Below are 14,989 nucleotides of genomic sequence, written 5' to 3' on the forward strand. Positions count from 1 at the left end.
GTGCTTTCACTCTTAATTCACAAGAAAGAGCTGGTTGTATAGTAGGGCAATCTTTACATTCCACATACCCAAGGCTCTTCAGCAAATGTGCAGAAGGTGCCAAGACTAACACAGGCTGGTATGTCCACACAATCCAAAGTATGCTGTTGATGTGGGGCACCTCATTCTACAGCATGCCTGGAACTGGAGGTGGTGAAGCTTTCCCAGGATTACACACACACACACACACACACACTCATTATGACACCCAAATGAGACAGATGACATGACTTATAGTTTACATGCCTAAAAGTCCTCCACCACCGCATTTCTTTACATTCCAAAGGCACATCTTACAGATGCCACCGTGGAAGGCTTCCAAGAGCTTTGGCAACACTCTGAAACAGTATTAGAGAAAACAAATAACTCTTATTCAAGTGACAGCTGACTGTGCCACACCTCCCTCTTGAAGATAAGAGCAGGAGTTCACAAGGTGAAGGAGCTTGTGCTGGGTCACTTTAATAAGAGGTCAATGCAATATAAAGACAAGCTGTCTGTCAGTGCAGCTAAGCAGATTAGTTGCAAACAGAGGGTGTTGCAAACGTAGTTCATTCCAGACTGGATGACAGGGGTGTTTTTGAGCGCAGGGAGTGGGATAGCAATTCAGATTCTGAAGGAGAACCATCAGACATGGGGCAGTTGTTTTCCCAGGCTAGTCCGGATATGAGTAGGCCTCAGGTTACAAACGTCCAGATGGCTGAGCTTGAGGGTCCCTCCTCACTCCCCCCACCCCGTGAGAGGCAGCGAACAGGAGGTTGACCAAATAGATGCCAGGTGCAGGCACAGAGCAAAGAGAGAGAAGGCAGGGGCAGAACTTAGACAGTCTACCCGATTGGCCTTGCATGAGAAGCTGCACTTAGAGACCTTATGAGAAGAGAGGGGCCTCCCCCCCCTTAAGTTAGGCTAGCCAGACCACCTCCCACTTCAAACGGCAGGCAACTCTTGTAAATTCCATTTGGATCCCCTGAAGGCACTCCTTTCTTTGTAGACGGAGAGTTTCTCTGAGAATTTGCATCTGTGTGACCCTGTGAAGTAATGGATTAAAAGCTGTAGACTGAAGCCTCTCTGTGTATATTTGGGCATTGAAGTGAAGTGGGGGCTAAGGGAATCGTGACACCGGTCTGTCGAAACAAGTGAAGACTGATATCTGTGATCCAGAGAAGGTATATGTACAAGAGCGTGTGCGTGCTGATTTTGCTCCAGAAGGTCCTACTACAGAAGACACAAGCTGCTTTTTGAACTGAACACCGGCTTGAGTCTTTGTACATGAGGCTTTTATTTTGCGCTCATGACTGCTCACTTATGGTAGTTTGTGGGTCCTTTATACATCATCGTCATCCTCCAGGGCCTCTCCCGGTCTTTGCAACCATTATTGTGTGGTTTTTTCCTAATGAGCAAAGTTTGCTGTTATTTAGAAAACGCATTACAAAGCCCCATGTAAAATTGCACAATTCCACTATACCACAGTGCCATCTAGTGGTTTTTTAATGAAACATATAAAAAAGCAGAGAAAGAAACCGCCCAGAAACAAGGAATTGATCTTAATCCCACAAAGTATCCGGAAGCAGAAGCGGGATAAATGCCGCCTGTAGAAATGCCCTTCAGCATTAGGAAACTCTGGTGGTGAAAACAGAATGCAGCTTGACTACAGTGAGTATGCAGGTAAACACATGCAGATGTACTCAAATGCGGGCGCACCCTTCCATTCTCCCTATAACTATTTAGTAGTAAATGTTGCTGAATTAATTTCAATTGCAACTATTCTTTATTACTCATCTTTATAGCTAGATCTCCATGCTCCTTTTCCCTGTCTAGGGTTCCAGTTTGCCTTTGTGTAAAACCTTACTGGTGGAAAAGCAGCATAAGAGTGGTTTTGGAATAGAGATGGGCAGATCTGTCCAGTTCAATTATGCAGATTTCTTTTTTTTCCCCACCTCCAACTCATAGAATCATAGAATTGTAGGGTTGGAAGGGGCCTACAAGACCATCAAGTCCAACCCCCTGCTCAGTGCAGGAATCCAAGTCAGAGCATCCTCAACATGGCTGTCTAGCCTCGTCTTGAATGCCTCCAGTGTGGGAGAGCCCACTACATTCCCAGGTAATTGGTTCCATTGTTGTATTGCTCTAACAGTCAGGAAGTTTTTCCTGATGTTCAGCCGGAATCTGGCTTCCTGTCACTTGAGTCCATTATTCCGAAGTCCATTCCATGCCAGTTCTGTGCAGATGTGTGTTTTTATATTTAAAAAATCGCTCTGGTTTTTGTTTATTTTTGAAGATATACACATTTTTCTGATAGTATGCATTTTGTTTTTACACATCCCCCTATTGAGTAAAGCATGTTTGTATGCATTTTCTAAATGTATGCATTTTTGCTGATGCCCTTTTGAAATGTGCACAGTAGTCACATTAGAAGTTCTGAAATGTATGTATTTCAGGATGCAATATGTGTCTGGCTGTACATCCATTTCCAGGTGGTCTGGATCAGAGAAACACAGCACGCACACGCACACACACAAGTTTTGATTGAGCGGATTCCTTGTACATCACTATTTTGGACTGTAGAAGCTTTCAGTGAGAAAGGGTTACATGTCTTCTCCCACTGTTGCTTCTTTTCTCTGAATTTTTCTTCTTCCAGGAGCTGCTTTTCTTAAAATATATTTTTAAGCATCTGGTCTGTAATATGCACATTTGTGCAACATGTATAGTTAGGCCCCTTTAGCACAAGGTCGGTGGCTGAAAAAGAACCAGTAATGTGTTCTATGTGGGGCATGCAGAATGCAGCCACACAAGTATTTGTGAGGGTTAAGCGGCCCATTCATGTGACACCTTCATTATGCCAGGTGCATTGGTTGCTGGTGTGTTTCTGAGCCTAGTTTAGCACACTGGTTTTAATATGTAGCACCCTAAGTGGTTTGAAGCTGAGTTACTTAATGGACTGCTTCCACCCATACCAGCCTTCCTGCACTTTTTGATTGGCAACAGAGGCCCTTCTCACTTGCCCACCTCTGAGAACAGTCAGGTTGGTGGGTACAAGGGAGAGGGCCTTTTCTGCAGCGGCCCCACATCTCTGGAATGCATTACCAACTGAAGGCTGTCAAGTTCTATCGCTATAGCACTCAAGGTTCATTTATTTTCCATGGCCTTCTCTTATGTTATTTTTTTATGGGACTGCTAATGGTTTTGAGAACTGCAATGGTTTTTTGGTCTCAGTATTTTGGGGAGTGAGATCTCAGTTTTATTATTATCACTTGCTTTTATGAATTCTGATGTTTATTGTTCTATTGATTTTATCTTGTGAGCCACCATGAGAGGGTTTTGTACCCTAAAAGGTGGCCTAGAAATATTGTAAACATATTACAATAAAATTACCTACTTCATCTCTTAAACCAGAACAGCAATTCCAATATGCCCTTTCTCAAGATTTTTTTGTTCATTGATTTTTGGCAGAGGGCCATGAGGCAGGGTTGAGGCAGCTGGACTTTGCACTCCATAGCAGGCAAAATGTTTGCCTTTTTCTGGCTCGTTTTCTATCTTGGGAAACTTGAATTTGTTGTTCCATATAATCAGCACTGTAATCCTTCAACTTCTTACAAATAGTTCCACTGACTTCAGAAAGGATGAATCTGAAACAAATGGTTTGAAGACTGCAGTCTATGCCGCCCTGTGAAAGTTGCTTCAGATAGGGTGGGTAAAACTAGTGACACCAGTTCCATAGTTGTTTCACAGTGTAAATTTATCTTCATTTTCCTTGAAGCCACAGAAAATTTTAATGTCATCATGAATCAACATCTCGTCTTTCCTGCCTGCTTCTGTGGAAGTAATTAGTACAGGGCGGTCTAATGAAGTTCAGGCACAATGAATGTAATGCAATATGCTTCTTTTAATCTATAGCATGTTTATAGAAATGGCACCTTAAGAATTATTGGCAGAAAGCAACTGAAGTTAAGCCCTTTTAAGTTCCACTGATTTCAGTGAGATTTAAACATATACTTAACTCTCCCATTAATTGTGTGGTTTTTAGCTGGATTGTGCTCGGATATTTTAAGGAATTTGAGTGTTTTCACAGTACCTTTCAAGACCCCCACCCCTATCCTCAAACAAAACAAAACCCCAAACCCCAAATATCAAAGATATATGCTGGATTGGGTTCTGAGAGTTGATTTAACTTCATTGTTTAATTTATATTCAATTAACGTTGTCAAAGACAAGTTTTATTAAGTTCAGATGGGAACTGTAATATAGGATCCAGGCTTAAAAAAAAAAAATTGATTCCTTCTCTCCCTCTCCCTCTCCAGCCCCCAACCCCAATTCCCAACTAACCTTTAAAGCATCACATTATAAGCATCTGAGAGGATCTCAAGTTGCAACAGGAGTTGAAATGAGTGAGGAAGATGCTATACCTATTTGATTCAGGATAGAATTTATTTATTTGCTTACGTTTGTGTGTGTGTGTGTGTGTGTGTGTGTATATATACACGCACACCCCTATCTTTCTTGTTTACAACATGATTTTTGGAATCTACTCATAATGAAAAACTGGGTATAGCTTTGTGGATGTTCCCCCCCACCCCAGCCCCACTCCTCACTTGGCAAATCTAAAGAATTAGCCTTTCCGGGATGGGAGTGCCAACATGCAGCGCTGAGCTAATCCAGAATATTTTGCTAGTCCAGAATATTTTGCCACCTCAAGCAGCTGCACTGTACAATCAGAGCGGTGTGCTCGTACATTGCAGAGAATGTATGGGTGCAACTCTTGCGATATGAGCCAGCGTGGTGTAGTGGTGAGAGTGTTGGACTAGGAGCCAGGAGATCCGGGTTCTAGTCCCCACTCGGCCATGCAAGCTCACTGGGTGACTTTGGGCCAGTCAGACTCTCAGCCCAACCCACTTCACAGGGTTGTTGTTGTGAGGATAAAATGGAGAGAAGGAGGAGAATGTAAGCCACCTTGGGTTCCTTGCAAGAGGAAAAAAGGCAGGATATAAATACAATCAATCAATCAGAGAACATCCTCTGAGAGCTGTGGTGAACCTTTTGGGTAGCATATGACTTTATAGGTGCCCCTAAAAAGTTACCATGGGACTGTTCAGAATGCTTTCGCAGCTGGTTGACCCTGCTGCACCAGACATATTCATGAGAATTGCCAGGCGCGGGGATGGGAGGGGAAGGAACAATGGATTGTAGGTGGTGAGGTTGAAGCTGATGATGGAGGCAATAAGATGATGTGGCAAGAGAACCTTGCATTCAGATGGGTGTTAAGAAAAAATGAATGACGATTTTGCAATACTTTGCCATTTTAAGGTTTTGTTATACGGTTAGCCTTAAAGCAACCTTCGCCAACTGGGTGCTGTCCAGATGTGTTGGACTACAACTCCCATCATTTCACACTGGCTGAAAATGATGGGAGTTGCAGTCTAACTCATCTGGAAGGCATCAGGTTGGGGAAGCCTGCCGTATTTTTATGCATGTTTAGACAGAAAAAGGCCTACAGTTGGCTGGGGCATGCTGGGAATTGTAGGCCTTTTTTCTATGTAAACATGCATAGGATTGCACCTTTAGGGACTTGGGCTACCTCTGTCTTATTGCAGGGACCTCTTCTTCAGATACAGGACCTAGTAATATAACATAACACTAGTCATGTTACTTATCAACTCTGTATCCTTCAAGGAACTCAGGGTAGTTGCTCCACATGAGGTTCTCATGTTTATGATTGTATTGCATTTTGAAATATATTTGGAGATAACTAAATTGTTAGGCAAGAAAATGGCTCTTTAAAAGAAAAAGACAGACATTTCCCCTGTTCTAGCCATAGGGTTTGAAATAGTAGCCTGAAGTGATGTGAATGCTATTGTAGACTTGGGTATATTGTGTCTTGGGTTTTTTGGTTATGTTTGTTTTTTACATTTCAGGACAAATTTGTGGTGAAAAATAATAGGAAGTGGTTTGCTAGGTCATGCTAGCTTTTATCTCCACTGCCAGTAATGACCAGAGGGAAGTTCTGTGAACACAGAATATTCAACATAAAGCTATATATGACTATGGTTTGTTCCTCAGGTTTTTTGCTGGCAGACAAATACTTTGTGAGTATTGCCACCTTCATACTTAGTTCTTTTGAGGATCTCATCAGTTTGTGTGACTGTAAGCTAAAGTTTCTTTCCACTTGTATGGTTTGTGTATTGTTTAATGTATAGGCATGGTTATTTCAGAAAGCTAACTATAAAACATAACCTTATATGGATACCTAGGCAGGCACTTCTATAGAGAAGTGAGACTAGCTGAATAATGTCAGTTTGGCTGACTTGCTACAGTTAACCTCTTTGGGCCTGCCCGAGTAGCTCTTTAATTGTGCTGCTGTTCTTGTGTCCTAGTTTTGCCTCCTGGAATGTTATTCAACCTCTGTCTGCGGAATAGCTCAAAGGAAAATGAAATGCCAGGGCTGTGTACAGGCCATGACTTCTGAAGAGCAATGGGAGTCACCTCTCTCTCTCAACACCACTCTGGCACTGCCCTTCAGTCGGGCTACGCACGCCTTGATAACTGTAAAAATGCATTGGAGTGTGTGGGTAGAATTAATTCCTTAATGCAGCCACTTCTAGTCCTGCAGAAGTCATTGGAATCATGAAATTGACTAATATGGCTCTAGAGCAGTTTCTGGCCTAGTCAGTTTCATGGAACAGGGAAACTAAGGCTGACTGGTTGGCAGGTTGTTTCTGAAAGAGAGGCATTCTTGCACTGAGTTTTGCTGTTTTCTTTTTAAAGGGCTGCATGTGTAGATATTGGGATGTATGCTACTTTTCATGTACAAGTTTTTAATTAGTAAAACCCATTTTGAAACTGCTCCAGGCATGGTGGATGTGCTAGATCATCCTAGGCACTGCCTCCTAGTACTTGTCAGAGTCATGCTTAATACACATGACAATTACAGCACTGTTGGTTGAGCTGCAGGACGTTAGTTTTGGATTTTCCCTGGTACAGCCTGAAGCAATCTTGTACCCAGTTATGTGCAGTTAAGTCGCTATAATTTCGGTGGGATTTGGGGGTAAGTATCTTGATAATCCATTGTAGCCTAGGGGTGTTTTGTAATTTCCTTATAACTTTGTGGAGACAGCAACTCTAGGGAAGTGACTTGCCACGAAGATAAATTTACATGGCTGGTGAAGAAGAAGATTCTTTGTGTGTGTGATGTGTGTGGTAATCGCAAAGAGCATAAATGAAAGAGACTTGCGATTTCTGTGCTGTTGAAAATAGTTTTCTTCCGCTTTTACCTCTATGTTACCATTTCAATGCTTTTTACTGGGCAGTTGCTTAGAGGGATTGCCCCCAAACAAATCACATTTCTGTGTTGGTCATTTATTGCAAGAAAGGTGTCGTTCGTGTTGTTCTTGATTCTTGCCATAAATTGAGCAGTAACAAACAGAATCCCTACGTAGTATCATTTCTGAGTTTCGAAGAGCTCCTCCATTACATAAAGAGATGAGTCTCTCTTAAACTTACTCTTAGGAAGACTAATAAGTGTAGAGCAGGGTTGGGGAACTTGTGACCCTCCTGATGTTGTTGGACTTCAACTCCCATCAGCCCCAACCAACATGGGATTATGGGGATTGTAGTCCAACATCGGCAGGGCTGCAGGTACACCACCCCTGATAAAGAGTAACCAAGAATCCTATTCACCCCAGCAAGTGTCTATGCTTGAAACCTAAATTGATATAACTGTACACCTCTCAGGGTTTCCTCTCTCTTCCAGGCAGGGCTCTGGTGCCTTTAACAGACAGAGCAGCCTTCCCATACCTGGTGCCCTACAGGTGTGGTGGACTACAATTCCCATCATCATGCTGGCTGGGGGTGCTTGGAGTTGTACTCCAACTCATCCAGAGGGCTCCAGGTTGGGGAAGCCTGCACTAGAGTGTTGTCTTTTTGATGGAGGAAAAAGAGCCAGCCTACCGCTTTCCCCATCCCCTTGTATCTTGTAGATTGGCTTAGACCAGCATCCCCCAATGTTGACTGGGGACTGCTACGGGGGGGGGGGGCAGTCAATGTGTTAGTTAATCTTTATTCCCCCCCCCCCGTCTGAACCTGTCAGAGCTAAAAATTAAGATTGCCTAATAGTTCATTAGGGCCGTGGTGGCTTAGTGGTTAAGACGCTGAACTGCAGACCAAAAGGTCGGCAGGACAGCAGTTTGAGACCCGAGTGCCACGTGACGGAGTGAGCTCCCGTCTTCAGTCCCAGCTCCTGCCAACCTAGCAGTTCGAAAGCAAGAAATTGCAAGTGGATAAATACGTACTGCTTTGGCAGGAAAGGTAACAGCATTCCGTGCACCTTGGTGTTCAGTCATGCCGGCCACATGACCACGGAAGCATCTTTGGACAGCGCTGGCTCTTCAGCTTAGAAATGGAGATGAGCACCACACCCTAGAGTTGGACACGACTGGTTGAGGACACCTTAACCTTTTTTTTTAATAGTTCATTGGGATTGAAGGACATTCTCTTTATAAAATGGACACTAGCTTATTATCCTGAACGCTTCCTAAACATATAAAATAACCATTAATTCAAAGATCACTACAAGGCTTTATACAGGCCAACAACAACGAAATAGGGAAGTAAATGGGGCTTACGTATTGAATCATCAGACAGTACAATATATACAGTCTGAGATGACTGAATATTGATATAGAAAGAGAGAGCACATGAGATGTTCCATCAGCAGAGGGGGATGTTGCAAAGCAGATGGTTTCCTGCTTTTATCACAGGCAGCCTTGAGGCAGTTGTAAAATATTATTTGCCTTTATTCTGTTTTAATTTCAACCATTTTGTATGAATGAAGTCTCTAGAAAGAATTTCAGTTCACTCATTCAGGGGAAGGTAGACTTTCAGTAGCCACTTCGCCAGCATGCATTTTTGAACCACGCAGGGGTGGAGTGAGTCACTTGGGAGGAGGATTCGGAGTGGGGAACTGGTTACGTCCCACCACCCCCTGCTGGCACTTCTCTGCTGTGATTCCCTTCTGCTCTTTAAAAAAAAGGAAGAGACATTGGGTGCGGTTGTACACATTCGAGTGTAACATGCAGTTAGCCTGGAAAGTAATGGTTAAATAAATACACAGGAGTTTGAAGTGCAACAGGAAGAATCTAGTAGCTAAGGAACAAGTCCATTTCTTGACTTCCACTACTATTTGACCAGCTGTTATAACGATAAAGTAGGTAGCAGAAGTGGAACAGCTGCAAAATGTCGCAGTGTGGAGTGATGCTGTTCAGGGTGCCAGCCAGCAGTGCCCTTGTCCAGGATACTCCGTTCCGTTTCTCCACTCCCTCCACTGTTTTGTTTCCCCCTCCAACATTTACTCAGCATTCCATGAGCAGTCAGTCTGCATTGGCAGTGGAGGCTAGTGGCTCCGATGTCAGTCTGGGGGGGGGGGGTGAATCCACTCCGGGTTTCAGTCAGAACCAGGAAGAACTGGTTCTTCCCCCCCCCCAGTTTTTTCTTAAAGATTTTTTGAACTCCTTCAAACTTTGGGGTTCCCCAAAGCCTGCTGATACCTTCCTTTTGTCTGTGGATGATGCTGCTTTGGCTATGTAAGGATCCGAAGTAGGAGAATGGGTTTGTTATTCATCTATATAGGGTACTCCCCCGCCACTCCTATCCAGGCTAGTTTGTCAAAGTTTGTGAGAAAATAACCAAATGTTCTGATAATTTGATAGGCCTTGGAGAATGACAGGCTACAGGTTAGCCATGTGCCTAGAAATGTGATGATTACAAATCCCTTTATAGGCTTATGCAGGCTAATCAAAAGGATTGGATACTGTCAGGATTGGGCCCAAGTTCCAGAGTGGTTTCTGACTCTGATTCGGAGCTAGAAGAAGCCCAGCTGAGATAGGGAGCGGGGAGGAAATTCCCCAACACTCTCCAGAAGTCAGTGAAGAACCTCCCAGGGGCTTATTGAGCAGGAGGGCCAGGCTCAGAGACCATCCTCCGCCCTCCCATGGAAACCTGGCCTCTGTTGGAGGGGGAGCAAGCACCAGAATTGACAGATGCCAGAGCCCACTGCTGAGTTAAGTGGATGGAGCTGAGAGGAGATGGGAGGCGTTCTGCCAGATTGACTGCCTGTCAGGAGCTGGGTTGGAAGGATCCTTCCTGAAGGAAGGAGCCTAGAAAAAGACTGCCAAGCATGGTAGGAAACCCGCCCATTAGTTGAAAGGCACCTGCCCTGCTTTCAGTAGTTCTCTTAACAAAAGCGCTATTTAACTAATTAGGCCTAGAGCAGGGGTCCTCAACCCCTGGGCCACAGACTGGTACCGGTCCATGGCCTGTCAGCAACCGGGCCGCAGCAGTGTGGGAAACCCCCTCACCTTGGTTCCGCGGGGGGTCCGCGGAGCTGCCGGCCAGCTCCGGCTGCTGGTGGACTTCCGGCCACTGGGACACAAATGGCGTCCGCTATGCAGACGCCATTTGCATCCCTCTTCTACAGGTAATAGGCTACGTAAATCCATGGACGCCATTTGCGTCCCAGCAGCCGGAAGTCCACCAGCGGAAAAAACAACAACGCTGATCCGTGGAAAAATTGGACCATTCCCTGGCGCCAAAAAGGTTGGGGACCGCTGGCCTAGAGGACAGCTCCCAGCCTTTTTAGTTGCCTCAAGTGTGAAGAGGTACTATTAAGTGAATAAAAGAGTTTGTGGATTGCACAGCCAGTCTCTGTTGCCTCACTACTCAGCGGGAGATTCCCTGACATATAGGAAAAATCTGAATTCATGTTCCTCAGATTGATCAAGTTTAGCCTGGTAGAGACTGGGCTTCTTTGCAGCCCAGCCTTAAATGACAAGATCGAGAGCTCCTCACAGCCAATCAGGGAGACAGGCAGGGCTGGCATCAGGGGCTGACATTGTTTGAGAGACTGCCTAGGCCCATACTCCAATAGGGGGCACACTGACAGTCCCTGGAGCCTCCTGGACCAGCTGCTGCTCCTACTTGCTATTGCTACCTGTCCACCTGCCCTCTCTGTATGAGTGACAAATGACAGGAACAAGAAGAGGGACTAAGAACCTCCTCATGTCTCCCCCCGCCCCGTCTCCCAGAGGTGATGGTAACTGGGCCCAGAAGGAGAAGCAAATGAATGGGCAGTGGCCTCAGTAGTGAGGAGCAGGTAGGCCCACTCAGGTAAAGGGGGCCCTCTGAAAGTGTCTTATTTTTCACTTATTTAGGGCGCAATCTTATGCATGTTTAGACAGAGAAAAGGCTTACAACTCCCAGCATTCCCCAGCCTGCAAAGCTGACTGGGGAATGCTGGGAGTTGTAGGCTTTTTCTCTATCTAAACATGAATAGGATTGCGCCATTAAAGCGTTTTTACCCCGCTCTCCAGCTGAAAAGGCTTCCAGAGCATATATATTGATTATATATAATGAATAAAGCAGGACAGACCCTATCTGCAGGCTTACAATCGAAAAAACATGACAAAAGGAAAAAGGGAAGGGGAGGGAAGAGGAAAAAGGCAAACTTGGGCATCTGTTCTTAAAGTTAAATAGTAGTTCTTCTAATCATTAGCTGGAATGGAAACAGTGCCTGGAATGGAGGAGCCCGATGCTGCTGGTTTTCAGCAGGGTTGATGGAGTGGGCCTGCTTCTCAATTCCTTCCGTTGCAGCCCTCCAGAACCTAGAACCTGCACTGTCAGTGGGTCTGAGACTGACACTCAGGAAGAGGAAACCCCTGTATGAGCAGCTCGGGAGGAGAACCCAATGCCTAAGATATGTGAGAAAGGCCCTGTTCACAGCCAGGACAAGATCCAAAGCAGAAGTTGTGATGGGACATGGAGACAATACATCTGTATTGTATATTCTGTAACCATCCCAAATATAAAAACTTGATAAAAGCATGTGGTTGGGACATTCAGGCTAAGCTAGCCTAGAACATACATTGAAAGCAATGATAAACATATTCAGTAGTTATTATTTTGACCATTCTGGAGGACATTTCTTGCCGTATTATCTAGATTGATATCCTTGGAGACTTGGCTAATTGTGCTAAAAGGATTTCAATGGGACACTTTTTTTTCCTTGCCATCCCCACCACATTTAACATACTGGAACACTTGCCAAACAAATGCTGGTGATTTTACGTTCTGGGCTGCACAGCCAATGGTGACGCAGTGCTAGTGCTAATGCCACTGCACTGGCTTAAACCAACGTTAGCACAATGTCGCTAGCACTGCATCACCATTGAATACTATCCTGTGTCTCATGTGAGATCTGATATTAGGTGTAAGTTATTGGAGGCCTTTGTCCTAATCCTGGTTCCAGAGTTCTCAATCCAAAGGTAAAAAAGAGAAGCATGGAAGGACAGCGCATAGTTAAACTGTGGGATTCGCTAGTACAAGACGTAGTGATGGCCATCAATTTGGATGGCTTTAAAAGAGGGATTTATTTATTTATTTATTTATTTATACTGTTTCTTGGCCGCCTTTCAGGGCAGAAGCCCTCCCAAGGTGACTTGCAGCAATAAAATACACAATTTTAGACAAATTCATGGAGGATAAGGCTATCAATGGCTACCACTCCCGGTAGCTGTATGTTCTCTCCAGTATCAGAGGCAGTATGCCTGTGTACACCAGTTGCTGGGGAACATGGGTGGGAGGGTGCTGTTCCACTCATGTCCTGCTTGTGGGTTTCCCGTGAGCAGCTTTCTGGCCACTGTGTGAACAGAATGCTGGACTAGATGGACCCTTGCTCTGATTCTTCTTATGTTCTTAAGGAGTGGTGCCTGAGTCAACCATTCTTCCCAGTAGACCACTTTGGGGGGCTGGTCCTTTCCCTGTCAAACCTACTCCCTTCTCAAAAGGTCCCCCTGGTAAAATTGTTAGCTGTCCATCACAACATGCCAACACTTTTATTAAAATTATTTGTTGACATTAGATCAAATAACACATTCTCTAAATGAGGAAGTATCCTATGCTGACTGGGTGTGTTCAGTTCATCTGTTTGCTGAATCACTGCTTGCTTGGGCATAGCTGCAAGTGACTCTGCCCTGCAGAGGGAGAGAAACAACTTTGTTTTTTTAGCATGGTCCTAAGTAAAATCTATTGATCTTTGGTAACATTTTTAAGCATTGAGACCTACTTTATGGCATTTTTACATCATAAGACGAGATTGTGTAATAAATTGAATGCTATTCTCTATTTGTCTCCATGAATGATGTTCATTCTCCTAAGTTGGCCTTATTTTCATTTAATGGCTCTCTCCCTGGATGTTCAAATGTTTTTGCTTAGTTCCACAAAGGCTTCTAGCTGCTAGAAAATCTGATAGAAAATCAGAACTGTGTCCATCTTGGGCAAACCAGACACATTCCTTGGTCAGGGGAAACAAATAGAGAAACAGAGACTGCCTAGTTTATCTCTCCTTTTTTCTACCTATCAAGAAACCTGTCTGGTTTGCCCAGGATGGAGACAGTTCTGAGTTAGCCACTGGATTTTACACTTTCAAAAATGGAGGATCAAAAAATTCTCTGCCACCTTCTTGCCTAGGGACACTGAAACCTGAAACATCACCTAATAGAGCCTAGTTTGAATGTCTGCAAACCCTCCTCCACCATATCATCTTAAGACTCTGTCTATGCAGACATCATGACTTCAGCATCAAGTCAGCCTAGTTTCTTCCCTTGCCTGATGAAGAGATCTGTAGAGCTTGAAAGCTTGCACATTTTTGGTGACTGCTGAGTTGGCCTAATAATGGAAAACATTAGTGTACATTCATGAATCACTCCAAAATAGTTCAGAGAAGGACAAGTGTGTGGGTTGCTGTCAGCAGTGGTGTGGCTTTCACTGTTCCCCATGTAGTGGATTACACCAGAAGACATGGCTAGGAGTATAGTGTGGAAACTCACTATATTCCTATACTCCTTGCCATGTCTTCTGGTGTAACCTACTACACCCCAACACTTCCTCTTGCTGCTGACATGCTGCTCCCAGACCAGAAGCAATACCTGCAGGCCACATATAATGAAACTGGCACTCTTTGGAGTACTGCTCTCTGACCCATACGTCAGCTACAGGGTCAGCTGGGTGGCAGTGAAGGAGCGTGGGCAGAGCCTGCTGCAAAGGTATCAGCATTGAAATGCCTGCTAGGACACAGCAGAGGAGTAGAGGAGAAAGAGGAACATATTGAGGGAGAGGGGAAGCAGACAGAAACAAAAGAGGAGGAAAGGGAACTGGGCAAAAGGCAAGTGGAGAAGAAGAACAGTGGTGGTGGAGAAGGGGGATACAAGGATGGAGATGAAAAAGGCGAAGTCTCACAGTGGAAGTGGGCCTAGCAAGGAAAAAGTGCTAGCTGGGTCAGGGCAACAGATAAGCCTTGTACCAAGCCCTCAAGGGAATCCAGAGAGGAATCCTTGGAATACAAGCGCTATCCAGAGTTTAGTCTTCAGGAGGGACTCCTGCCTCACTTCCCCAACATTAGCATCCTTCCCTGCCACCTATAAGTCCAGAATTACAGCCAAGACAAGAGGGATATACTAACCATCAGACTGACCAATCTTGTTCACTGCTGTAACAGAGGCCTTAAAGACAATACCTGTGGACTTACCTTTTCGGTTCCTTTTTGTCTGTTTTATCCTGTGCTGTAACAGGCCCAAAGCTGAGGTAAGACCTGTTCTTGTGTTTCTCAAAAAGTGTCTGGGCATATTCTTTATGGGAACCATGGAGGCTGGGGCCTTGAGATGCCTCTACAAGGCCTGGGGACAGTTGCCTAGAGCCATCTTTTAAATTGTGACACCAGCACATCATGTTTGAGAAAGAAGATAGTCCACTAGGAAGATCGGTTGCCTTAGAGCAGCCTTCCCCAACCTTGTGCCCCGCAGATATTTTGGGCTTCAACTCCCATCAGCCCTAGCCAGCATAGCCAATGGTCAGGAATGCTGGGAGTTGAAGTCCAAAACGTATGGAGGGTGCCATGTTGGGGAAGGCTGAC

At 44.7% G+C, this 14,989-nt stretch overlaps 1 protein-coding gene across 5 annotated transcripts in view; it reads left to right on the top strand.

The window, feature by feature from the left end:
- Positions 1–14,989, top strand: part of LIMS1 (LIM zinc finger domain containing 1) — a 105,674-nt gene that overhangs the window by 38,300 nt on the left and 52,385 nt on the right. The window contains exon 1 of one of the 5 annotated variants that reach the window (XM_084844512.1): positions 5,953–6,116. The exons of 1 other annotated variant lie outside the window; for it this stretch is intronic. In XM_084844512.1, coding sequence (XP_084700638.1) covers positions 6,018–6,116 — 99 coding nt within the window. In that variant the 5' untranslated portion in view covers positions 5,953–6,017. Of the gene's footprint in view, positions 1–5,952; positions 6,175–6,957; positions 7,076–14,989 lie in introns of those variants that run through there. 3 more of the 5 variants (XM_084844509.1, XM_084844511.1, XM_084844510.1) reach the window with 3 other exon arrangements.

Source organism: Heloderma suspectum, chromosome 3 (genome assembly GCF_057233095.1).
Source record: "Heloderma suspectum isolate Gila_16-S chromosome 3, 16-S_ref, whole genome shotgun sequence".
In the NCBI taxonomy this organism is placed as follows: Eukaryota; Metazoa; Chordata; class Lepidosauria; order Squamata; family Helodermatidae; genus Heloderma; species Heloderma suspectum.